At 51.2% G+C, this 27,088-nt stretch overlaps 1 protein-coding gene across 1 annotated transcript; it reads right to left on the bottom strand.

Annotated features, from left to right (window-relative positions):
- Positions 1-2,289: 2,289 nt before the first annotated feature.
- Positions 2,290-7,931, bottom strand: DMRTA2 (DMRT like family A2). The gene is made up of 2 exons (XM_004476482.3): positions 5,504-7,931; positions 2,290-4,215 (listed from the first exon to the last, which is right to left on the bottom strand). The coding sequence occupies exons 1-2, from the start codon at positions 6,057-6,059 to the stop codon at positions 3,164-3,166; spliced, it is 1,608 nt and encodes a 535-aa protein (XP_004476539.1). The 5' UTR covers positions 6,060-7,931; the 3' UTR covers positions 2,290-3,163.
- Positions 7,932-27,088: the final 19,157 nt, after the last annotated feature.

Below are 27,088 nucleotides of genomic sequence, written 5' to 3'. Positions count from 1 at the left end.
TCGAGCCTCCTGGCTTCGAATTAGGACCCATTCGAACAGGGCCTGGATGCGTGACCCCGGCCCCTCCCTGCCAGGCGCTGAGCCTCAATCTTCCTGACTGCGCAGTGGGGTCAGGTGCGCGGCGAGGGCGCAGGCCCTGGCAGGGCTGCGACCGCCCGCTCTGGGCTTCCACGGCCGGGCCTGGGCCACCAAGGACCCGGGAACCCCCTCCACGCCACCGCACTCCTCAAACTCCCGTAGCGCACGAAGCCTTCGGGAGCTCTACTGAGGGTCCTTGAAGCCCGGAGCGGGAGCCGCGGCCTCTCTGGGCCGCTCAGGGACAGCCACTTTTCCTCTCTGGGCAGAGTGTGTGCACTGAGGGGGTTTCCGCAGAGCCACCACCATGGGCCGGCACAGACCGCTTCAGGAGAGGAGATGTAAGAGGGGGCCCACTGGGGCAGTGGAGACTGACCAAAGCGGGAGTCCCCGCAGAGCTCGGCAAGTGCCTGACCACTCTGGACCTTGGTATCCTCCTCTGTAAAACGGGGTCGGTAATAAACAACACACTGGGCTCTCCCCGGTTTTTTGTGAGGATATACTAAAGTAATAATCTTAAAATCTGAGAAGCTCCAGATGTCCTTGGGAGTGGGTAATGCCCGTCCATACGTGGTCACCCTCTGATCTGAGTACCAAGAGAAGGCCGGAAGCTTCCGGGGACCCAGTGTGGGTCCATCCCGCAGCCAAGAGGCCCAGACCGACCTTGGCATCGCCTTGGGCAGGGGATAGGGGCAGAGGCCGGGGATGGTGCGACTGGAACCGCCTGGCTGAGCTGGGCCTCGAGGCCTCCAGAACCCTGGAGAGAAAGGAGGGCACAGGAGGCTCGAGAGGGGGCAGCATCGAAAAACAAAAAAGTTTACACTTCTAGAAGCTCTCACGCGCTTTTTTCCGCCTTCCCCTCTTCTTTTAACTCTTCCCTTTTTCCTTTCTCTTCTCTCCCTCTCTTCATTCCTTCTTTTCGTCATTCCTTTTCTAGCCCCATCGCTCTCGTCACCATCTTTCTTCTCTCGCTTTCTCACCCCCCCCCCACTTCCATCTCATCGTCACCCTCACACTTTATAACCAAACAGGCAAACCCCCTTTCCAATTAAAGTGGAATTAGGCAACTCAATCAAATTAGTTCCCTATTAAAGCCCTTCTTTATTAAACCGTTTTCTTGTCCTGCTATTAAGTTTCACCGCCTGGCGGAACTCGAGCCGGCACCAGAAGTTTACCTTGGGATGTCGCCGGGCCCAGACTAGGAGAGGGGGCACGGTTTCCAGGGGAGGGAGAGTCACCCTTGCGGGGAGCGGGAGGGTCTGGAGGTTGAAGGAGGGGGTCAGTCCGGGAGCCACCAATTTGCTCAGCTCCGCGTGATGGGGAAGGTAAAAAAAGATAGGGAGCTCCTCCGCCCGGGGCTGCGCGGTCCGGCTTGAAGGCGCGGCCTCACGGCGGCTGGCGTATTACGCAGCCTCCGCGAGCGCAGCACCCCTCACCTGCCCAAATAATTCTCCGGCCATGGGTCCCGGAGCGAAAGCGGTCGCAGTCTCAGTTCCCCCGACACCGCCTCGGCCTCGGTGGGTTCCAAACCCCTTGGAGAAGGCAGGCGCGCGCTGTGCGCCCGGGACTGCGCGCACGTCAGGATCCCGGGAACCTTCCGCCGGCGGTCTAGGGAACCAGAGCCCTCGCACGCAGGGCCACCCCGCCGCAGACCCTGCGCCTGAGCCGAGGTGTTGGGTGTGTGCCAGGTGGGCCTGGGCCGGGGGGCGAGGGGACAGGGAGGACACCGAGGCTCGGTGCGCAGGGGGCCCCCGGCTTCTGCCGAAGTTCTGAGCCGCGGGCCACTCCGGCCAGGTGGGCTCTCCCGCGCGCCACAGGACGTTTCCTCGGCGCCCCTCGCCCCACCTCCCACTTGACCTCGGTCAAGTTTCTTCCTGGCACTGCGACTCGAGCCGGAAATCAAGACTTTTCAACTCGGGTTGCCAGAAGAGCGGCATCCAGGTTCGGCATTTTTTCTTAGAAAATAACATTTATTTCTAGCCTCATGTCTATGCAAAGGAAAGCACAAAGTGAGCCGTTCTCGGCAGCAGCGTTTCCCGCTGCCCCTCGGCCGAGGCTTTTGGCGAGTCCCGGGAGGCGGGATGGGCCCGCGAGCGGGCGGTTGTGGCTCAGTCTCACGTCGCTCTGTTCCTGCTCCAGTGCGCATCGATCTTCAACGGCTCCTTAGGGAGAGACCAGCCGCGGGCAAGAGGGGCGGGTGGGCAGGATTCGTCCAGAGTTTACAATATATTTAATCTATAAAACTTGTTAAGTACAATGAGCGCATAGTCTAATTTTTTTTCCATTTTGTCTTTTTTTTTTTTGCTTTTTTAAAAAAAAAGTGTTTCACGTTAATACCAAGATCACCTACAGATTACAATTAATAACTTAGAATTCCATTTTATAACATTATACACTGGCTTGTATATATATATGTATAGATTATATATAGATTTATACATATATAAAAACTCACACTGCACCAAGGAAACCCATGCTTATTGGCATAAGCAACAAAGAGAGCGACAAATACCGCAACGAAGAAAGTGCACCTTAGAACTTGTTTCCTTTTTTTTTTTTACAATTGATACCGATATATATGTGTGTCCCCAAGACTCGACTCAGTGCCAAGAGATTCATACATCCTAAATTTATATTTGTTAGAGCTAATATTTAAAATAAAAAAGAGGAGGGGGAGGCACAGAAGACAGATTCTCGGACTATCCTGCCATCCATTTGAGAGCTCGGGCGGGCGAGAGGGCAAGACGAGGCTGGAGCGTGCGCGGCGCCTGCAGCCTCTGGATTCCAGGAATTCCCGGCATTTTGGGCGACTGGGGGAGCTTTGAGGAGGGAGTTCTACCCGGCGGCCGGGGGAGAAATGAGGATCCCAGCCGCGCATCCCTTCCGAGAACATCTGCACCGGTTGCTGGCCCCTTTTTATTCAGCACTCCCCACCCGCGCTCCAAAACAAAACAAAAAACCCCCTCGGAGCGGGAGGATCCTAGCCAGGGCGCAGAGAGCGCACCCGGCGGGCGAAGAGGGGCCGGCGGTCCGCGAGGCCAAGGCCGGAATCCCAGTTTGGTGGCTGCCAGTTGCCGGGTCCCTCGCCCTACTGCTTCTCTGGGGCGCCGTTGACCATCGGCCCGTACAGGCCGCCGCCGTAGGTCGGCTCCTTGTGCACCGCGGCGGCCGCGGCGGAGCGGTCGCGCATGAGATCGCTGAAGGCGTAGTCCATGGGCGGGCGGAAGCCGAGCGTGGGCACCAGGCCCGCGGTGGAGTAGGGCGCCATGAAGGCCAGGCCGCGGCTGTGCGCCGCCGCCGCCGAGTAGGCCAGGCGCAGCGGGCTCAGGCCGAGGGGCGCGCCCAGCGGGTAGGCGCCCGCCTCGGCGCCGAAGTGACTGGCATTGGGCTGCAGCGGCGAAAAGGCCGAGCGGCTGCTCAGCGAGCCCAGCGCCCCGGGCGCCATGGCGCCGGCCAGCAAGGGTCTGTGGTGCGGGGGTGCGGCGGGGCCGGCCTGCAGCGGCGCGGGCAGCCCGGGGCCCCCAGCGGCGGCGGCGTCGACGCGGCCAGGCCACGCGTCATCCGCGGCCGCGGCGACACTCACCGCGGCCTTTTCCGGGGGCGTGGCGGGGCCCAGGCCGGCCACTAGGCCCCCGCGGTGGTGGTTCAGCACCTGCTCGATGGCCTGAACCACGTCGCCGCCGCAGCCCTGCAACACCAGCTCCAGGACGCCGCGCCGGTGGCCCGGGAAGACGCGCGTCAAGATGTCCAGCGGCGTCCGCTGCCGTGGACCCGGACCTCCGCCCAGCCCCGACGCCGGCGCGGCCTCCGCCTCTTCCTTGTCGGCCTCGGAACCGGATTCCGAGCCCAGCGGACTGGCGGAGCCCGGGCTGTCTTCTTCGCCTCCGCCGCCGAGACCAGCGCTGCTCGGGCAGCTGCCACCTGCCTCCTTGGAGGCCCGGGCCAGAGGCGACCCCGAAAAGGACTCGCCGTCGCCGTTTTCGGAGCCCGAACCTGGCCGCACCTCCGGGGACGACGTGCCGGGACCCGAGTCCGCGCCGTCGGGTGACAAGGGCTTCCCTGGTGGGGGCTGCGGGCTGCCAGGGCGGCCTGCCTGAAGCAGGGTCTTGGGGAATAGGTCAAATTTCTGCAACTTGGCCTCTAAGAGAGGAGAAAAGGGGGTTTGAAGAGCGGTTAGCTGGGAGGTGACCGCACCCACAGCCAGCCCTTTGAGTCCCAGTTTCCTTTCCTGCAGAGTCCCACAAACCTCACTCGAATCAAGTGCCCCCTCTTCCGTTTTGCTCTAGCCTTCGTACCACTCTGCTCCCCTAAAGTCCTCTCCTTCTTCCCTGTCCCCTCATCAGGGCCCTGTCTTTCTATACCCTGAACCCTGATCACCTGTGCCCTTTAAACTCAATGTCCAGGACTCCTTGTCCCACCTCACTGCCCCAACACCTCTAGCGCCCCCTTTCCAGTTCTGCCCTGACCTGGAGAAGTGGCGTGGCCCAAAGTTCAATCAAGAGCCAACACAAATTTCATCCATTCCACACACCGCGTGGAAGACCTCACCCCACTCCTGCCAATCCAAGAACCAGCCCTGTCCTGGCGCCCTCTAGTCGTGGGCAGTATAGCCGGTAAAGGAGAGCGCTGTGGAAATCTCGAGGCCCCAAGCCACTCGACAGACAGAAGGAGAGCCCCTATTTCTAATCTGCCTTTTCCAGAACTAAGACCTACGAAGTTCTTCCCTCCAAGTTGAGAGCTAAGCCCTTCCCCTCCACCCCACCCCACCCACCCCCGCCCCTAAGGATCCCGGCTTAATTCTCGTCCTGCTTCAAAAAGTCAAGGGAGTCACGAAGAGGGTGGGACCGGACAGTGCGCAGGGAGGAAAGAGAAAAAGGGATCGAGGGGAGCGAGAGACTGCGCACCATGAGAAAATAGGAGCAAGTGGGGAGAGAAGCAGGAAAGGAGGAGAGAGCAACATGCGGTTGTCGAAGTTGCGTTTGAAACTCGAGAAAAGAAATCACACGGGAAAAGGAAAGAGGGCGTCTCAGTACCCAGGGATAACGATGCGGAATGCGGGTCACGGGGAGGCGGCACGTGGAGGAGCACAGGAAAAGACAGGATTTGCGGGTTTCTGCGCTGGGGAGAAGACAAGCAAAGTGAGTAGGGAAGCAGAGACCTGCTCAGGGAAGAGAGATTGAAGGGCCTAGGGTTGGGCCTCCGGCGAGAGGAGGAAAGTAATGCTTCAGAAAGGAGAGAAGGAAGTTTCTGTGTAACGACGAATATCAGGGGCTGGGTGCGCGATGAACTCAGCAGTCCGGAGCGTTTCGAGAACATTCTACTTTGAATGTAGGAGGCAAGTCCCCAAGCTGCGCGCCCAGTCCCGGCTCAGGTTCCCTCCCTTCCCCTCCCCTCTCCTCCTTCCCCCCACCCGGGCCGCGCCGCTCACCTGCGCCCCCCGCGCTTGCTGCTCCGCCTCCGGACCCTGCGGGTGCGCCGTTCCCGGGCCCCCCGCCGTCGGCGGCGCACACTGTGCCAAAGACTTCATAGGCAGGCCGTGGCGGGATGATGCCGTTGGCGGCAGCCAGCGCCAGGCCCTCGGCTGTGCCGTAGAGCAACTGCAGCTCGCGCGCCTCGTTCTCCTCCTGCGCCTGCTGCCTGCGCAGCGCCACCTGGGCCGCCATGACGCGCTGGCGCTCGGCGATGAGCGTGCACTTGGCGCACAGGCAGTCCTTCCAGCGGCAGTAGCGCTTGTGGCCCTTGAGCGCCGACACCACGCCGTGGTTGCGGCAGCGCGCGCACTTGGGGGTCCGCGGGTACTTCTCCGCCGCCCGCAACAACAGTGGCGGTGCCCGCAGCAAGCCGCCTGCTACGCTCACCGGCAGCGACGCGGCCGCCGCTGCCGCCGCCGCGGCCGCCGCCACTGACGCCACCGGCGGCCCGGTAGCTGTTGCAGCCGCCGTCGCCGCTCCGGGCACGCTGGGCAGCTCCGAGCGCAGCTCCATTGCCGAACCTGGCGTGGAAGATGATGGGGAGGAGGGAGAGACCCGCAGTGAGGCGCATGCGGTGCGCTAGAGTTAAGCGCAGCCAGAAAGAACCCAGGCCTAGAGAGGGAAATCTCTGCCGCGTAACTTTGGCTAGAGGTTGCCAAATTGTTGGGAAGAGACGCCTCCGGAGCCACCTCGTAAGGCGGAGCGCCCAGAGCCCATCCCAACTTCTTAGATCTGATTTATGTCCTGGGTGTAAGATTTCGTTTGAAATAGTAGCTCTACTGAAAAAATAAAATAAAATGAAAAGACATATAAAGGTCACTGGATCAGATGGATGTAAAGAGGAATTGAAAAAAAAAAGTTAGCCCCAAAAGTTAGCCTAACTGGGGTGAGACGGGTAGAGAGAAATGTGAATCAGGTTAGAGAGAAATTTTTGACCTAACATTTAAGCTGATGCCAAAAACAAAACAGGAAAACTCAGAGCAACCTGTTCAGTTTGGTGGAAGGGTGAAGGAAAGAGAAATCAAGGCGCAGAATTTGGCTGGTTGGGCCTGGGGCATTTTGTGGGTTTTGTTGTTTCGGTGGGAGGAGGAAAACCAAGACCAGGAAGGATAACTTTAGGAAATAAAGTGAGGGCTAGGAAAAACAGAACAAATCCAACAACGTAGGGGCAAAGTTAGGGCGTGTGGCTGAGAGGCCGGTACAAATGTGGGCACTAAAAGTACCGTGGTGCGGGCCTGCAGAGAGGGGGAGAGAAAACAGGTGAGAAACTGACTTTAGGAGACCTGGGAGAAGACCACTAAAGAGAAAATTCAACTGAAAAAACTTTCTTTCTACAGGTAAACCCAGCGCAAAGATTAGTTTAAGTAGCAAAGAAAACAGAGGAAAAATAGCTGATACGGGTGCCTGGGTCCCAGGTTCCTTGAGGGAGGGGCGGTGCGTGAGAAGAAAAAACCCCTCGGGCAAAGGGGGTGGAATGGGGTAAAATCCGTGGCACCATATTAAACCTTGTGGTCGGAAGGAATAATCGGTAAGGAAGGCACTGCGCGAAGGCGAGATCAGGTGAGTTTTCCTTTCTGTCGGCTGCTCGAACAGCCCTCCACTCCCCTCCCGGTTTAGGGACAGAGTCGTGTGAAACGCCCTCCCCATCTTGGGGCCCCGCGGGACCCAGCTCCAGCGTATGTTCCCGCATTCTGGTCTCAGACTTGGGTTCCTGGGACTTGGATGACCAGCAGGTCGCTCCAAAGCAATGGAGTCACCTCTGGAATTCTCCATGCGCGACCGCCGGGCTCCTACCCGCGCTGCGGCCCCAGAAGGCCCAAGCAGGCCCAGCTCCCTGCTTCCGCCTCAGGGTCCCTCTGGGTCCCCGGTCCGCGCCAGAGCCCAGGACCTAATCCTGATATCTTTATCCGAGAATCTCAGACCATTTCCTTTTGCGTGCTGCCTCTTAACCCTGGTCCCTCTGGCCACGCACCCTCTAAGGCCAGCGAGGTCGGGCCTTACAACAGGGGCCGCAGGCGGAGCCAGCTCCCCTGCCCTCCCTGCGGCCCTCAGCTACCTGCCTCGGGCTCCGGGATCTTCCTCCGAGGGCGCCGCACGCGTCTCCCGGCTCCGCTCGCGACGCTGGCGCTCTTGGCCTCTTCCCCTTGCCCCGGGCCCCTTATCTGACCACGTCACCCTCCTTCGGTCACCATGTCCGAACTTCCGGACCCCCTCAGAACGCAGCGCAGTTCAGCCCTCCCTTCGGAAGTCCGAGCTGGAGTCCGCTTGGGGGCCTGCCGGCTGGAACGAGCGACCCGGCCCTCGCCGCACCGCGTCCCCTCGCGGTGAGCGCCGGAGGCCGCGCGTAGCCAGGGCCCAGTTGCCGGGCGCTGCCAGACTCTCAATGAGCTGCTCGCCCGCTCTATTGTTGCTCCTTAGGGCTCCATTAGGCAGAATTAGACAACAATGTGGCGCCTGCCATTGGCCAGGGGAGGCAGACAGAGCTCTGATTGGCCGGGCCCGCGCCCGGGGAGCCCCGCATTCTACAGAGTCCGAAAGACTCGAAACTCCAAAAGCTCCACTGTGTTCCTCCTGGAAGGGCGGGGGCGCACCAGGGAAGGAGTGGAAAAAAGTGGGCGAGGAGGAGCGTTGAAAATATCGTGACAAGTAGTTTCCATGCGCCCGAGAGCGTGTGAATTGCGCCTAATTACCGTGTCCTGTGCGCCTCTCTACGTAGACGTGTGTAACCCCTCGGCTTCTGGGGCGCGGGCTCGGCTGCGCCGCTCTCACTGGCCAGAGGCACTTGGCAAGGCCGAGCTTCCCAAGTGGCCTGGCGGCCGGGGGTGGGATGGGGGCAGGTGACAATTCAATTACCGCGGTCGGGGTGGGAGTGGGACGCGGGCGCGGGGTGGGGAGGGGAGGTGTTAATGGCATAAATGCCACGACGATTTTTCCTTTCTCCTTCCTCTTGTGTTATGGCATGCTCCCGAGTTCAATGTGTTTGGGGTACTTGTGGGCTGTAGTTTTGTTTTCTCTCGCTGCCTTTAAAGCTCGGCTCCTTTATTGTAAAAGTCGCGATACAATAGGCATAACAGAGGGTAAGTGTTTTCTGAGGATTTTCGTTTTTAGAGAGGAGTCCAGAGAGGAGACAGGAGATTGCGCTTCCAATCGCGCCCGCCTGGTCCCTTGCGCTCTGCGCTTCTTCTCCCCCAACCCCCTCGGTCCCTCCGCCTCCCTCTTACTTTCCCTTCCTCATATTTCTTCAGCAAGAAATTTCTTTTCTGCGTTGGTGAGATTCTTTTTGTCGTTCTAAGTTAACGAATAGTTTGGTTGTGTTTTGTTTTGTTTTTCTTTTCTTAAACGAAAGTTAAAAAGTGGTCTCTGTGTCTCCCCAGACTCTCTTGGACGCCGATCACGCATCCGTCTGTCCGTCCTTTCTGGCAGGACGCAAGGTCGCAGGCCCACAGAAGCAGTTTTAACTTTCCCCTTACTCTCGTGTCCTGACGTCACGGCCCTGAAGAACAGTTCCTGCTGCTGAGGAGGTAACAGGTTTCGGATTTTGTTTCCCTTTTGAATGGCAACATCTGGAATTAATGCCGCGGTCCTTGGGTGGGATCGCCTTCTGTTTCTACTCTTATTCTATCTTTGTGCCTTTTCTCTCTTTCTCTCGTTCTAATGTTCTCTCACTCTCATTTTTATTCTCTACCTTTCTCTATCTCCTTCAAAGTAAAGAACATTCGTTCAATGAATGAGAAAAAAGGAACTTTCCCGTTGTTCTCCCTCTACTTCCGATCGTGCGTTTCCACGTTGCTCTTTCCAACCTCCAGGCCCGCGGGGTTGAGGGGGAAGCGGGGGCCGGTGGGGGGGGTTGGCCTGCGCGGTCCGGGGCGTAGACGTGCTGGGCGCGCGCACAGGTCAGACCCGGGGCGCCGCGGCCTTGGGACACAGCCACTCCCTACGGGCACGACTTCTGGGCCCTGCGGTGCCAGCCCAGTCGCCTTTGACGCCTGGAGCTGCAGGCTGGGGGAGGAAAGCGCGACTCTCAGGGCCCCACCTCAGAAGGCGGAACCTCGCCCCCGGGAAGAGCCCCGGCGTGCCCCCCTGGAAGAAGCCAACCCGAGGGTAGAGGAAGGGGGTCGGGTGGGGGGAGAGCCCGGCAGAGGGCTTGCAGAAAGTTGACCAGGCCCCAGGAGTGCGTGCGCTCCAACACCAGCAGAAACGGTGCGAGCGTAGAAACCCGGCGGCTCGCTCTCGGCAAATTCCACCGCTGGAGCCCGAGAATGAGTTTAGGGAAAGGGAGTCAGCTCCCCCGAGGGCCTCTTGCGTGGAGTGAGAGTCAGGGCGTGCACCGGTGATGATGTCTAGTCCAGGAGCGCCGGTCCCAGACCCCACGTTCCAATACCTGAAGTACCCCGGGAGCCCATGCGAGCCCTGGCGCGGGAGGGGCGCCAACTGCGGCGTGACCCAGCGCTGGGGCTGCCGGCTACCTTCGCCCAGAACACCTTTGGACGAAATTTTCGGGAAATAATTTTAAAACCAAATCAAAATAAACTATTAGCATTCCGCCAAGCTTTCGGGGAGGGGACGATGGTCCAGGCACCCCTCTTTGCGCTTGGGGCCAAGCCACCGTGAGGGCCCACTACGGGCCTGGTGAATCAGTGGGAGCAGAAGGAACAGCCACGAGGACTCCAGGGCCCGGAGCTCTAACGCTGGCGAGTAAGGAACCTCCTTTTTCAGGGGGGGAAGTGGGGAGGTGGCACATCCTGGAACCTGACTCAACCAGAGGGTGTCCACCCAGCCCTAGAGCAGCTCCTTTTTCCTCACGATCACAGTCTCCACAGGTCCCAGACCCACAACCTTTCCTCCCACGCCCCGAAGTTAGGGTGCTCATGTGAGTGTGTGTGCTATGGAGGGGGCAGAGTAACCATCTTGGGCCGAGGTCAACGCATCCACCCGTCCATCTGGCGAGAACCCGCCGCCCGGCTGCCTGGGAGGCGCTGAGGCTGGTCCCTCCTGTCTTGGACTGCAGTCGGAAGGGGTGAGGATGCGACGGGGATGCCCGGCCGAGGCGCCAGTCATGGGGAGAGCAGGCCCAGGGTGAGGCAGCAGGGGCTGGGGGGGACACCCCACTTGAATGTGGCTTCAACCTGGACGCAGTCCCCCGCATACGCGTGGGATCTCTGCAGGTTTAGACACAGCCTCAGACCCGCATGCAGTGGCCGCCCTGGGGTGGTGCACGCACTTCTGAAGCTGCCCTCCCACGCAGGTGGACCCGCCCAGAGGGTCCGGCTGACCTCACAGAACTCTCATAAGCGTGTCCCACCCCTGCACATCCATTTGGTGCGTAACCTCACTCCCAGAGCCCACCGGCTCCCATCTCAGTAACCGCACACGCAAACCCGAGCACATCCTCACGCACACGTGTCTTGCGCTCCTCCTTGGAGCCGCAGCCCTCCCCCCACCCCGGACCCCGGACAGAGAAAGCCTCGGCTTCTTGCACACATGAGGCGACCGACGGCAGAGGCCCGGTCCACACACACTCGCACGCACACACGCACTCACACACTTCCTCTTAGCTCAGAACCGTTTGCTGAGCTTCTGCTCTGCCAGGGGCGGGAGCCGGAGGGAAGCGCTCCCAGCCCGCCAAACCCACCCCGCCCCGTGCGGGCCAGCCCCACCCCCACGGCCCTGCCCAGGCCAGCGTGCGGTTCCGAGAGTGGCCGCGGCGGAGCTCCGGGGTGAGGCTGGAGGTGAGGGCGAGGAGGGGGCTGGAGGCGCGGCCTGGGGGCGAGGGTGAGGATTCGGTGGCGCAGGGTAGGAGCAGGGCCGGGGGCGCTGCTGGGGGACCCCGGAGGCGTTGACTTTTGCGCTGTTTGCCTGCGGCCTCGGAGCAAGCAGACGCCATCTGTTTGCCGGCTGCGGCGCGTCCCGTTTAATTACCCTCCCGGCAGCCTAATAGAGATGATATTAAACTAAATCTTTCTGACATTAAAAGTAATTATCCCCAAACCGGTGACTCTGGGATGGAATCGTCCCCTCCCGCCCTCGCCCCTCCCCCGGCCGCGCCGGATTCCGTTAGTTTGGCTGAAACTCTTCACCAGGAAAGGGGGCGCGGAGAAACCCCAGGAGTAGAGTTTGGGAAAAGAGTCCGCGCGCCGCCGGGTACACGCGGTTTCTCGCACAACCGCAGACGCTCCTGTACGCACCAACGCGCGTGCACACACAGACGCACACATATGACCCACGTGTACACAGGCACACGGACACACAACGACCACCTTTTCCTCCAGGGCGACCCAAGAACCACGCGCTGAACCAGACCCTGAGCGGCGCGCGGCCCGAGGCGGACAGGGAGAGTGCGGTCTGGTTTGCCGTCACCGCCCGGATCCAAATGGCCCTTTCGGTTGTCAAACCCACCGACCCGGCGTAGGTCAGGGCTAGGGGCAGAACCTGAGACTGGGGCCCAGTTTCGGAGACAGAAAGAACCTCTTGCGTGGCGGCGCTTGGCTTCTCAGGCGCTCGACCAGTGAGCGGCCCTGCGCCTCGCGCGTCGCTCAGCGTCTCACTGAAGCCGCCCCACCTTCTGTGAGGCAGGTCCTATGACTCCACTTCACAGGTGAGAAAACTGAGACTCAGAGAGGGGAAGTCACTTGTCTCACTTCTAAAACTAATAAGGAACAGAGCCAGAATTCCACCCCAGGAGTACCAGACGCCCGCCCTTACCCAATGCAGATGTTCTGCACGGTTCCAGGCGCGGGCTCGGGATGGGCACAGGGGACGAGTGTGCGGTCCCGCAACTGCCCGGGACCCGCGGGTGCTTCCCAGGCCGCTGAGCCAGCTGAAGGCGGGGGAGCGGGGGCGCCGGCGCTGAGCGCGTGGTTCCAGCCGGGAGCGCAGAGCCCCGGCGGCCGCAGCAGCCTTTGGATCGGGTCTCCGCGCCTGCAGTACCCGCGCAGGGGAGGCGGTCGCCTAGTGTCGCCGGGCTTCCTATCTCCACATCTTTCTGGTTAGGCGCAACTGAGCCTGGAATAAACGCGCCGGGAGTGTTGTTCCTCGCCCAACAATTTTCTTCCAGTTACTGAACGCCTACTGTGCACTGACACTCTCTAAGCGCTCAGTGTGTGTTGCCGCGCTTGGCACACAATATTTGGGGGAGGTGTGACGTCCAATTTTCACAGGCAAGGTGGCCAAAGTTCGGGGAGGTGACATAACACGAGGAAGATGGGAACCCAGATCCGACTCTCTGATGCGTTTTTTTCTCCTCGCCTTCCTTCTCCTGTGGGCCGGTAGGAGCAGACCCGGGACTCCAAGGTTCAGTGGATTCCGGGGTCGATTCCCTGACCATTCACGGAAACTCGAGGACTCAAATCATTCATTTATATAAGTATTTGTTGAGCACCTAGTATGTACCAGGCCCTGAGGTCTGCGGACCACAGATGGATCAATCGTGATGGGCCCTTGAGGAGCTCATTGGCCATTTGGAAACACTCACCAATGACCTCGCCGTGAGAACAAGGACTGTGGTGGGAGTCCCTAATCTTGGGCATGCGGGAGGAGTTTGAGAGGAGGATTCCTGAAGGAAGGGGTAGCCGATGCGAGAGGTTAGGATTTCCTTTGTTACTGTTTTGATAACAATTCAACAGTATCTTTAGAATATATTTTTCTAAACTTGTTCTTGTGTGCCCACAAGAATTTTGTGTTGACAAAAATATACTTTTTTGTTACTTTGTTTACAAATATGATGAACACCTCTTTATATTAATATAGATCTACACGATCTTTTTAAAAGGATTTCTTAATATCCCACTGCATGGATGTACTCTAATTTGTTTATCTGATTCTCTTTTAATAAGTATTTAGTTTGCTTCCAGTTTTTGCTGTAACAAGCATTGCTGTAATGAGCATCCTTTGTAAATTTGCCTAATTATTTCCTTAGGATTAATTCCTAGAAACAAGATTGCTTGGTCAGAGACTTTATTTTATTTTATTTTTAAAAGACTTGGTAGTTATCAGTCGGCAGTGCTCAGGAAAGACTGTATTAATGGACACTCATCTTGTTGGTCTTTTAATCGTCAACCCAAGCAAGGACAACAGTATCTCATTGCCATTGTACTTTGCATTTCGTTAATTATTCCTTAAATTTTCCTAAATGTTGGTCACTTGTGGGGTGGTTTTTAAAAAATATTATCCATACTTATTTTTATTCTTTGCTTATTTTTCTATCACAGAGCTTCTCCCTTCCTGTTTGCAATAGCTATTTAGATAGCAAAGACAATAGTGTACCTTTATTTGTAGCATATGCTGCAAGTATTCCTCCATGTTTTCATTCTTTTGACTATTTATCTTGTTTTGGTATTAATATACAGAAAACATTTTTCATACTGTAGCTAAATCTGGCCATTTTTTTCTTTATAGATTCTATTTGCAGTATTGTACTTAACAAGGATTTTTCAAATCCAATCTTCTAAGGGCATTCACTTATGTATTAGCACTTTTTCATTATTTGCATTTATATCTTTAGTTCATTTGAAATTAATGTCAATGGAAGGTGTAAAGTAGGTTTGTATCTTAATTTATTCCCAAATGATTAGGCAGTTATCACAGCACAATTTAATGAGTCACCCTTTCCCCACTGACATGACATAGCACCTTTACCATGTACTAAATTTTCAGATGGCCTTAGGTTGGTTTCAACATTTCTTCTCTTTTCCAGAGAGTTGTTTATTCCTGCCTCAACCTCACTTTAAATTATTGTAGCTCTGCAGTACTTGGGAAAGCAAGTCCTCCTTCTGACTCCTGATTCTTCTTTTTCAAAATTCGCCAGGGTATTTTCAAAATAAAGCCTTTGAATAAATATTTTAGAATTTTAAAGTGAGTTTCAAGAAGACAGTAAAAGGGAAAAAAACCCTTTGAAAATTTGATTGAAATTTACTTTAGAAATTAATTTGAGGAAGATCGTGCGTTTTCACAATATGGGGTATATCCATCTAGGACACAGTGTGATTTTTATTTAATCACTAACTTTTATGTCTCTTGGTGGATGTCTTCTTCTTCCTACAGTTCTGTTTCTTGGACTATATAGCACATTCCTTGTATATTATGTGGCTACTATGTGGAGGGAATCTTTCTCACCCATCGCAACGTCTAACTGATTATAGAAGGAGCATAAGAAAGTTACTCATTCTAGTACATTTATCTTGTAAACGGCCTCCTTTCTGACCTCACACCCACCCCATTTTAAATTACTTCTCTTAGTTTTCCAGAGGTGAATTTCGGAAGGACCTAGGGATTGGCCAGCTGAGGGAAGGGAGGGAGGAGGGTGCAGAGAAAATGCTGAGTGCGAAGAAGATCACCTCATGAGCACCTGCCAACCCCACTGCCGCAGGAAGACCTGCAAATAGCTTGGACGTTTGCACCCACTTCATGTGGGGCTCCTGAGGGCTCACTCACCTAACTGGCTCTGGCTCCTGGGCTGGATCAGCCTGGGTTTGAGTCATGGCCCCTCCTGCAAAGGAGGGCCAATGTGCAGCCTCACACTCCCAGCCGGTAACCCTGGGACTATGGATCAAAATTATCTAAGCCCCCTCTTGATTTCGAGATGGAGTGGACATCGCCGTCCCAGGCTCCTCAGGATGGAGGAATAAAATACGGATTAGAGTGGACTTACTAGCATTCTACTATAGAAATATTGTGACTCTAGCAATGGAAGAAATTGTGTCATTGATGTGGAGACAGTGGCCACAGGAGTTGGCTGAGGGTAGGGAGAGGAAGATGAGGTGTGATGTGGGGGCAAATTCGGGACTTGGGGTTGTCCTGAATGATATTGCAGGGACAGATGCAAGACATTATTATATATCCTGCCATAACCCACTAAATGGACTGGCGGAGAGTGTAAACTACAATGTAAACTATAATCCATGCGGTGTAGCAGTGCTCCAAAATGTATTCATCAAATGCAATGAATGTGCCACACTGATGGGGGAAGTTGTTGATGTGGGAGGAGTGGGGGTGGGGTGGGGAGTGGGGTGTATGGGAACCTCTTATGTTTTTTAATGTAACATTTTGTGTGATCTATGTATCTTTTTTAAAAAGCCAATAAATTTTTTGCTAAAAACAAAAAACAAAATGAGAGAAAGGAGGGGTGGGGCTGGAAGTGAGAAGTCTCACCCAGGCTGTAAGCCACACACACACTCACAGGTTTTCCCTCAAATGAGAATTCTCTGACTCAGACTTTACCTCCTCCTTTCCCACCCCTTCACCCCCATTTCCTGTTGGGACTCACAGTCTCCTTCCAGGCCATTTGTGAATGGGCAAATGAGTTCCTTAGTTGTATGACTGGCTAAGGACCCTTCTCCAATTTGGAGCCCAATGCTAGTTGGCCCTGAGCCCTATATGTTAACCCTCTTTCCTGTTGGAGTGGAGGTGGGGGAGCTGGCTCACAAGTAGCCCAAGCCCAAGGCAGGCTCAGCCTCTAAGCTGAGGATTCACTGGTGCCTTCTCCGAAGCCACACGGCCACCCGTCTTGATCTCTAATTCATATCAGAGGAAACTGAGGCAGAGAGGAAGTGACTTCCCCAGCTAATGGGGAAGGGGTGAGAACTATTCATTGCACCTCAGAGAAGAAATTATGACTGATTGGAGAAAAGGAAGTGGAGTTGAGGTCACATTCTTCACCCCCAGTTCTGCAGCTGGCTGCTGGGGGTGAAGGCAGGAGGGTTGGAGCAAGAAAGGACTTCTCTTACCTCTCTGAGGGCTTTTCCACTCCTTTCTGTGTGCCCAAAACCCCTATTCCCTCCCCAGGGCTGTCCTCCAAGTGTCTGGAAACCCCGCTCATGTGTCCTCAGCACCTCTGGTCACAAGGCCTGGGCTGAGCAGGGCTGCCAGTGTGCAAGCAGACCCGGACCAGTGTCCTGCCTTTGTCACATGTCCTCCTCTATAAAATAGGGGTAAAAATAACACTCTCATGGGGTCATTGTGAAGCTTCAATAACACAATTTTTGTAAAGTAATCCTTAATACTCAAGAATATTGAACATTATTATTTGTTACATAGCTGCTGAATGAATGAATCCCTTTCCTTCCCTTTGTTCCAAAGGGAACAGTTCCCTTTGCAGGACCTTTTCGCCTCCATCAGAAAGAAGACTGGGGAGTGGAGAGCTGGCAACAGTCTTGCTTCCCCAGGTGATCTGCTCCTGAATTCTTATCTGAAAACTTCTCCAGAACCAGAATTCTGGTGGATTTATATGGCTCCAAGACCTTCTGGTAGGCCCAGTGCTTAGTCCCAGAGGGACCCTGGGCCATCTCCCTCTCCAAGTCACCTCACCCTTTCTACTTACCACTTTCTCCAGGGGCTCCATTAACCAGAACATGTTTGCCTGCAAAGTGCAAAGCCATACTGTACTGTACGGGCCATGGAGTCTAGCTCCTGCCCTTAGGAACTCCTAGTTGGACTGGAAATAAGGAGAACCAGGGGTGCCCCGAAACAATGGGGTCCCTGAGAAGAGACAAATGGGAGGTGCTTCCTAGAGACTGGGGGTGGGCCCCAGACTGCACTGCTCCTTTCTTAGGCACTGGAAGGTCAGATGTATTGGGCACCTACCATAGATCCAGTCACTTGCTTTAGCATTTTTATTCCTGTTAGATATCCCCCTCCTTTTTTTTTTTTGCGTTAAATAAACTTTATTGTTAGCTTTATTGCCTATTGTCTCTAAGATGCAACTTTACTGTGCCTTTGCAAACAGGCTACATTTCTTTAAAAAAACTGATTTTTCCATATAGATAGCTCTATATGATAGACTACAGTGCAACACTATCCTTGTTATATAGTTATAGAATTAACTAAAGAACCCAAGAGCACAGGGTAAACAAAAGAAATACAATCCTGAGCCTAGATATCCCATTTTAGAGACAGGAAAACTGAAGCTCAGAGATGCTTCAATGACAAGCCAATCACTAGGCAGTGGTAGGGTTGGGACTCAAACTCAGGCCATGTCATTCCAAAGTCTGCTCATGCCACTACACCCTCCTGCATCTAGCAAGCCTTGATAATAAAATGAGTGATTCTGTACTTTTGTACATATTTTAAAAAGTAGTCAATGTTTACGTAGCACCTACTGTGTTGTAGACACTGCTCTAGGTGACTTTATATTTATTAACTAAGGGTAATACTGTTATCCTTTTTCCCAAATGAGGCTCAGAGAGGTCATTTAACGTGTGCAGGGCCACATAGCTAGTAAGTGGTAGACCAGGATACAATCCCTGGCAATCTAGCTCCAGAGACAACATTCTTAACTAATACATTTCTTATTTAGTAATTTTAATAAGCATTTGTTGATTCCAGAGGTTTTGTTGAGTATATAAGACCCTCTCCAATTTGACTTAACCAGATAGTAATGCCCCTGCCTTAATGTTTTTCTTCCCCTGCCTTCTACGCTGCCCCCTCCACATTTACCCTATGCTCATATGACACCAAATCTTTCCCTCTTCCCCAAACTGGCCCTGCTCTCACTTTTCTATGCCTTTGCACATGCTGCTCCTTCTGCCTCCCTAATAAATACCTACTTCTTCAGGATCAAGCTAAGTCATATTGAGTTAAAAAGCAAAGTGTAGAACAGGTATAAATATACATATTTAAGGTGGGGAAATCTATGGAGACTATGAGGTTGTTCTATCTTTTTAATATCTACATTATATTTATAAGGATATCTTTATAATATGCCACCCAGGATTGGGTCAGTATATGTAACTTGCCTGACAAGTGTCTGGTACTGGTGCTGCCTAGCTCTATTTGGGAGGCATTTAAAGCCACTTTGGGGACCAGCAAAGGAGAATCAAAAAGGTTAACTGACTTGCTCAAGGTCACACAGCAAGAAAATGGTGCAGCCTTTAGTCAAATAGTTCTTATTCCAGAGGACCTATTCTTCCCTCTATGCCCATGATCTCCCATAGACACAGGAAACTCATAAGATTCACCAGTTTTCTTCATATGAGGAGACAGAGGCATGTAAGCGAGCACTGTGCACACAGCTCCTCACTGGTGCTTGGTGCAGGTAAAGGTGTGCTGGAATGTGAGGCCCTGAGCAATCATTTCCTGCTCTAAGCCTAAATTTCTCCATCTACAGAATGAGGAAAATGTAGGCCTGCTGTATTTGGAAATACTCTGAAGTGAGAGAAGGACTATGCAGATCCAGGTAGGAAAACTATGACTCCTGCGAGGCTCAGTCTATTTCCAGATATGGCAGCCATCTCTGGAAATACAGTAAAGTTCCTGGCTGCCCACCTGGTTCCCTCACATGTGGTTTCTACCCCATTCCAAAAACACTGGGAGAAAAGTTTCAGCGAGACTTGTTGCCGACTCTGCAGAAAAGCCCTATGCAAATGTTACCAGTGTGTGCCCAAGTGAGGCAGCTAACATTTCCAGGGCCTGGAGGCTCTGTTCTGATCCTGTTGGATGCCTGCCTTTTCTAAGTCTGGGATCTCAGACTGCCAGGATTGGCCAGGCCCATTTTCAGAGTGGATGCTGGCCAAGCTCCCGGATGGGGTTTACCTTTCCCCAGTAGCCCTTCTGACCACCCGAACTGGGGATCTCCTCTGGGTTCCACAGCTCCTGGAACTCCTCTAGTCCTGACCATGCTCCTCTGTCACTGGTGGCCTCCACCTGCCCCCAGCCTGGGCGTTCTGGATCCAGGGCAGGGACAGAGATTCCAGTGTTTAAAGGCCTATGTGGTAAGTGGATGAGTTAAAACTGACCTGATTTTCATAAGGCGAGCTCTTAAATGTGGGTCTACTTAAAAAGGAGAGTGGAAAAAAATACTTGCTTTTGAGCTATACAGACCAAAGTGTGGGTCATGGGTTTTTTACTTAGTAGCTATGAGACTATGGGCAAATGACCTCTCTGAGCCTCAGTTTATCAGTGTTATGAAATAGGGATATCCTATCTCATAGGGTGGTTTTGTAGTTCATTCATTGGAATAACATTTACTATCTGCTCTGTGCCAGGTCCCATGGGGATGGGCCTGTCATGGTCTGGAGGGTGAGACAATAATGTGATAAGTGCAAACTGACAAGGGGATTAGAACCTGGGGGTTCCAGAAGCTTTCTGGAAGAGACGCAGAGTGGAGAGATAAGAGTCTGAACTCTGGAACTAAACTGCCTGTGTTTGAATCCTGGCTCCTTGGTTTACTAGCTGTGTGGCCTTGGGCAAATGACCTAATAGCTATGTGCCTCAGGTTGCTCAGCAGTAAAGTGGGGGATAATAATAGCTCTGACTTCATTGGGTTGTTGTGAGGAGTAAATGAGTTAATAAAAGTAAAGTGCTTGGTGACTGGCATACAATAAATGTGATGTGTTCACTATATTATCAACAGGTTTTTTTCAAGTACCTACCCTGTGTAAGGTTTGTGCTGAGGGATAAGACAATAAACCAGACACAGAGCCTCATGGACTTCATGCCTTAAGCAAAATCTGAACTGAATGGAGAAGCACAAATTGCCTCTTCTAAGGAGAGGGCTAAGAAAGGAATTCAGGGGATGCTGACATTTAACAGCAGGCAAGCAGGAAAACCTTGCCTGGGGGACAGAGAGGGATCCAATAGAGACAGGTGAGAGGAAAACTAGGAAAGTGCAGTATTCTAGAAGGCAAAGAGGGAAGGGAGTGTGTGAGAACTTTTATTACAGTCCACTATCTATGGGTTATTGAAGCATTCAGGGAGTGGTGCCTCACTAATGAGGGAAAACAGAGCTCTGGGTACAAATCCAGAGTGGAAGCCCAGTCTCTTTCTCTACTAACTGCGTGTCTCTGGAACAGTGACATAATTTTTCTGAACCTCAGTTTTCTTAGCTGTAAAATAGGGATAATAGTGCCAACCTCACAGAGTAATTCTAAGGGTGGCAGGAGAGGACTGAGTATATAAAGCTGGGCTTGCCTAGATACTCAACACCAATTCCTTTACCTTTTTTTTTTTGAGGTACTGGGGGCTAGGGATTGAACCCTTATGTGGGAATCTGGCATTCAACCACCGAGCCACATCAACTGCTTCCCTGAGTTTTGTTTTTTTTTTTTTTTTTCCAGGAGGTACCGAGAAATGAACCCGGGACCTCCCATGTGAGAGGCGGACACTCAACGGTTTGAGCCACATCCATTCCTCTTTTACTTTTTTTCATTCCAGTTGGTTTTGCTCTAGCTCCAGTTAATTAACTGCTTCAGTAACCATTGCTGCCTGGCTGCTATGGACCAGACCCTGGGCTGCGTCTGGAAATAAGGAGATTGAGATCTGAGCTGAGCCCTCAAAATGTTCTCAGATGAATTCGAGCCTAGAGGCTAGAAGTGGAGGTGACTATTTTATTAGTACATGGGCATCATTATTTCTTAACTTTGGTTAAAAGTAAATCCACCAACATTACTGCATGCTTACTATATACGAAGCATTTTTTTAGGCCTTGAGGATATGAAGTGACTCAGACCCCTTGGGAGGCTCAGAGTCTGCAGGAGGACAGACAAGCAGAGAGATACAGTTCAGAATGACCCCATGCTATGAAAAGGGCAGCACCAGGGGCTGAAGCTGCACAGCAAAGAACCTAACCCGAAGGGTGTGTGGAGGATGTGGTCAGGGAAACCATCCTGGAGGAAGTTAAGTCTAAACTGACAGTGAAGGACGAATGGGAAGAGTGTGCAAGGCCCAGACAGGACAGGAAGCTGGTGCTGAGGGCATGGCTGGATATGGGGATGGGAAGGTGGTTGGGGACTAGATCACAGGGATTTTAGACACCAAGCCAAGAGTTTGGGATTTACTCTGAGGCAGTGGGAAGCCTTTGACAGATTTAAAACAGGGGTGACATGATGAGGCAGGTGTTTTAGAAAGCTCATTCTGGCAGCTGTGGGTAGACTGGTCCAGCAGAGAAGGGTCTGGAGAAAGGAAGATCAGTTAGGATGTGGTTTATAGACCAGGTGATAGATGATAAAGGTCTGAAGGGAAGCAATGGCAGTTGGGGATAAAGGTTGAAGGAGCAGGGAATGGATTTTGGAGATGTTAAAGAGGTAGAAATTTTAATCCTTTTAAACTCACTACACGTGTTTAAAAATAAAAGGCACTGCTTAAATTCTGGCTCCTGACACATTTCTGTGGAACAGTGGTACTGAGAACTCTTGGGGAGTCATTTTAGATAGCTGAGTTTTCTATAAAAATATGGCTTTACCCCTCTTTGTACCCACTAATACCTTTTAAGTGTTATTTTTATTGCAATTATTATTTGAACTATTTTGGTAACATGCCACACTTTCCTTGGAGGAAAGTTTGACACTGCACTGTCAAACATGGCAAGGACTTTGGAGTCAAATGTCCAGGTCCAAAACACTACTCTGTCCTTTACTGGTTGTGGGGCTCAAGCAAGTCACTTCACCTTTTTGAACCTGTTGGCTATTCAAAATAGGGTCAAGATCATCCACCTGGCAGGGCTGATGTGAGGTTATATGAGGTAGTGTATATAATCCTTTAAGCACAGAATTGGGCATGTCCTTAATGCTCAACAAGTTAGTCCACCTTCTTTCTCCCTCCCATGATGCCCCAGGCTTATCCTTAGGGACTCTGGTAACACAGTGACACTTGGCAGGGCTCTCTGACCTTTCCCCAAACGGCCTCAGAACAGTGCTCCTGGCCTTAGGTTTGCTTTTCATGTTTTCTGTGGCCCCTGCCATGAACTGCCAACTCCCATGGCTGTCTTTACCCCACTCTCCTTTCCTATTATAAGCTCATAAATCTGCAGACCTTCTGACTGCTTTACATTGATTCATTTACACATCACAGAACCTTATCAGTCAGGTACTATCCAGACTTTTTAGTTAAAAAGCTGAGGTGTGGAAGGTTGTGACATCCCTTGGACACACTACTATTAAGTGGAGGAGTGGGCTTGGACCCAGGCAGTAAGGTTGCCGAGGCTGTGCTCTGAACACACATTAGACCACCTCTCAAAATCGAAACCCGTGACTAAGTGATAGAACACAAAATAAGATTGGTGAATCAATATCTTTTGCCGTATTTCTTTTGAGATCAAATTTTTAAAATGCAGCAGATTGGGAGGTGTGGTTAATGGGATATATGGGAATCCCCTATATCCTTAACATTTTATGTTATCTTCTATCCTTTAAAAATAAGTAAAAATATATTATAAAAAAGAAAGGTAATACAATCACTTGCCATATATTATTTAATGCCCTCACTGGGATCTGAGGCAATACTGTATAATGAAATGCATTATATTTTGGCAACAAACATATGAATACTGAGACCAAGTTGGATAAATAAAGATTAAGAGCCCCCCCCCGCCAAAAAAAAAAAAAAAAGCAGCAGAGAGGCACTGCATGGCTGGTTGTGGTCGTTAAAGATCTTTTTTTTTTTTTTTTTTAAGATTTATTATTTGTCTCCCCTCCCTTCCCCCCGCCCCCCGCCCCAGCTGCCTGCCATCTGTGTCCATTCTCTGTGTGTTTTCCTGTGTCTGCTTGTATTCCTGTTGGCGGCACCGGCAATCTGTGCCTCTTTTTGTTGTTGTTGCGTCATCTTGCTGCGTCAGTTCTCCATGTGTGCAGTGCCATTCCTGGGCAGGGGACACCCCTGTGTGGCATGGCACTCCTTGCATGCATCAGCACTACGCATAGGCCAGCTCATCACATGGGTCAGGAGGCCCTGGGTTTGAACCTGGACCTCCCCTGTTGTAGGCGGACACTATCAGTTGAGCCAAATCCGCTTCCCAAAGATCATCTTCTAAAGCTGAATATTTGAGACAAGAGAGAAATACTAAATGCAGAGGAGAGGGAGGTTCAAGGCAAGAAAGCCTAGTTGATACATCTCACCCTCTTTAAAGGATGCAGCTTTCTTTTAGGCAAAAATATGACTTTATACAAAGAAGAATGAACAGCATGAACCGGATTCAACTTCCTAAATAATGTTTTTTTGCTTGATGCAAATGGAGGTTTTAAATTTTGGGGGGTTAGCAGATCCCATTCAGAATATGACGAATATAGATTCTCCTTTCCAGAAAAAGTGTTCATGTAGCTTCTTGTACACACTTTTAGGGGATTTCAAGATTCATTCTTAGGCATGAAATTTAGAAATTTTATATGGAGAAGCAATGGGTTTGAAAATTAGAAACCAGAGTCTCTACTGACATGCCACGTGACTTTTGGCAAGTGGCTACTCCTTCTGAGCCCCATATGCAAAAACGGAATGATCACCTCTGCCCTGCTTCCCTCATAGCAGTTGACTGTTCTGATGAGTGTGGAAGGTGTGGTAAATTGCAAACTGCAATATAAATGTTGTCAGGAGACCGAGGTTCAGAGAGGTTACTTACTGCAAAGTTACACAGCTACTATGTGCAGAACGAAGGTTCAATCTGTAAAACAACAAAATCTCTAGAACTTATTTTATTTTTGTGTGTGTCCTGTGCGTGAAGATCTCCCTCACTCCAAGAGTGTTTAAAAGGATAAAATGAGATAATTCATGTGAATATGTTACATAGACTGTAAAATGCAAAGCTTATGTGAATTACTCCTGGACTATGTTTAGGACTTCATGTCCCACACACCTGCAAGATCCAGAGCTGGATGGTTGTGAGGCTGAGAGGGATGGTATTATTATGTCAATTAGTGATGCTGCTAAAGGAAAAAATTAAGACCCTTTTCCACATCCAAATGAAGAATTTCCATGCTTTGGGAGAAATCTTCCAGAGCTCTGCAACCTTTTTAAAACTCATCCCATGCACCCAGGTCAGCATGTCTAGCTTGGGAGTAGTAATTATTATATAACTGCAAACATATTTCATGATTCTAATATCCCTAGGTGGGCAAAATTTATAAAAGTCTAAATACTATTCACCTACTTTAAAACAGAAGAATTCCATAAAACGTGCTCTCATTAAGCTCAGACCTTGGATGCTTACAATTCAGAGATGAACACTGGCATGTCCCATATGACTACTGGTGCCAGAACATGACAACATCCCAAGCCAGAAACCTCAGAAAAAATGCACTTCTGAGAGGCAATGGGAAATTGACAATAATGCTTAAATCTTCACACTAATGCACAACTGATAATCCAAGAACACAAGGGAGTGAAATGGAATGGGGGGATGACATGGGGCTCTGGATCGTCACTGTAAACAGCTGGGCATAAGAACACCAAGCAAATATTCTGACAGACTCGCTCACTGCATTTGGATGTAACAGCAAAAGGAAGAATTGCAAAGGACACTGCTATTTTGGAGGTAATTGTAAGTCACTTAATGTTTTCTTGTCAGTTAATGTATAATGAGCTGTATATATGCCATTTTAATTTTGTGCTTGTATGAAAAGGTATACAACTGCTTTGGCCTCCTGTTCTGGAGCTCTGTAGACCAAAATGTCATGAGTGAACAGTGACACATAGCTGAGGCCTTTCTCAGCAATGAGGCCTGAGGTCTCTTTCTCCTCATTCGAGGATTTCATGGGGCCGGGCAGGCCAGATGAGACAAGAGAAGAGCTTTTCAAGACAGGGTTGGAAAGGATGTGCCAACTTCACACACATTCAAGTCACATTTAATAATTTTCATGAAACTGGCTGCAAAGTAAAGTCTATATTGTTGGCATACAGAAGTGAAGGTGAGTGGGAGGGAACAACATGATGAAGTTATATCCAAATCATTTGGAACACGTTAAACATTCAAGTGAATCAGAGGGAAGAGGCCGTGGCTCAAGCAACTGAGCTCCTGTTGACTATATGGAGGACCCAGTTCGATCTCTGGGACCTCCTGGTAAAAAAATAAAAGGCACCCCAGACCTGTGAGGATGAGAGGCGCAGGCTCCCCCGTGGTGCACGTGAAGCCATGCACCAAAAAGATGATGCAACCAAATAGGAGAAAAGAGTGAATCAGAGTTCCTTCCCTCAAACCCCCATCCACACCTCTGCTGCAACTCCTGAGTATGGCCTGAGTTCAGGGCTGCAGCTTCTTCACAGCAGCTACAGAACAAGGTCTACCTGAAAGAACAGCTAATGCACTAGTGCATCAATAGCATTGGAAATGACTGTCTTGTGCTAGCCCTAGGTTAAGGAGGTAGGAATGGGGATGGAGAGAAAGCGCTCAGATTAAACTCCTCCCACAGTAGGTCTCCTTTCCTTTCAGCTTCCCGGAAAGCTCTTTAGGGCCAGAGAAAGCCCTTATCTGCATAGTCATATCCCTAGTCTGTTAGGAATACATCCCTTTTAAGGGAGTGTTCAGGGGAGGTTCCTGATTGGAGCATCTGAGAAAAGACACAAGTTGGAATTTTCCTGGTCAATATCCACTTCTGAGCAAAGGGAAAATGATGAGGCATATCTCTAGCTTCATTTAGAGGTTTTTCTTGGCTGGGACCAGAGAATAAATTCCAGCACTTAGACTGGACAAATACAAAATGTCAAAATCAGGATCCCAACCCCTAGGATAAAGTCCACAGTGACACAAACGCAGATATGGAAAAACATCCTGGACTAAAAAGAAATAACTGCCTGTGGAAGTATTAATATAAACAGCACTCCTGTGAATTAAACCCCAAACCTGTAGATGAACAAAAATCCACATTTATCAGTTCGAACCCCAAATTATTTTAAGTAGGCTCAGGCAACATGTCTTCTGAGCTGAGCTTACAAGCTTGTTTTCTTAAATATATGAAGTCTGAATTTTCAACTATAGGATGAGACCCCTTTTATTTGAGATGGGAGTCTAATATCTGATATTAAAACATCAAAAGAGTGAAAAAGTGGAGCCAAGTTCTGGGCTCAGAGTCCATGGAGCAGCTGATCAGATTTTGGTGAAAGACAACGTGCTTAAATCACCAATGACAAGGTCCAAATAGGTGATGGAGTAGAGAGAGAGAAAAGCAGGAAACTCATTCATGTTCAGTATACACTGATGTACCAGCAACTTAGAAGCTAGTATCCATGAGGTCCTAACAGCCAAAATGCAAAGCTAACAGCAGCTTCCTGCAGCTGGGCCAGATACCATAGTCTTGGTACTAGTCCTCTTTTCACGCTAACATTGTGTGCTTGAGCAGTTTCTGTGCTGCAACAGAATAGCAAATTCCTCCTAGACAGAACCTGGAGACCCAGGGAAGCAGCAGCAAATAAGTATCTTGCATATATGGCAAACGCAGTCCTTAGAAACTTACATCCTAGGAAAGAAGTCAGAAAGTACCAACAAAAATGATATGTGTTTTTCTCCTACAACAATGTTTAATCTCCATGTTGGGAATGTCCCATTTTACTTTTTTCCTGCCTCTTAGAATGAGGTGACAAAGTAGAAATCCAGTCATGAAGATAAAAAGGCAGAGGTGTATGAGCCCTGGGTCAATGAGACATATCAAATACATAGCATCCTGGCATCACAGGACAGATAGGACTGTCCTAGACACTGTGTAAGAAGATGGGCACTGGAGAGGTAAAAATTCTACTAATTGACCACTCACACTTGAACAGTACATTAGTCACTGAATGAGGACAAGGTGAAGGAGTTAGGGGAGAGAGGCCTATGTAATGAGGGTTGGAAACATATACTCAAGGATGGG

The sequence above is a fragment of the Dasypus novemcinctus genome, chromosome 9 (genome assembly GCF_030445035.2).
Source record: "Dasypus novemcinctus isolate mDasNov1 chromosome 9, mDasNov1.1.hap2, whole genome shotgun sequence".
NCBI lineage: Eukaryota > Metazoa > Chordata > Mammalia > Cingulata > Dasypodidae > Dasypus > Dasypus novemcinctus.
The sequence above is the reverse complement of the archived record's forward strand: the minus strand, read 5'-3'. Positions and strand labels throughout refer to the sequence as shown.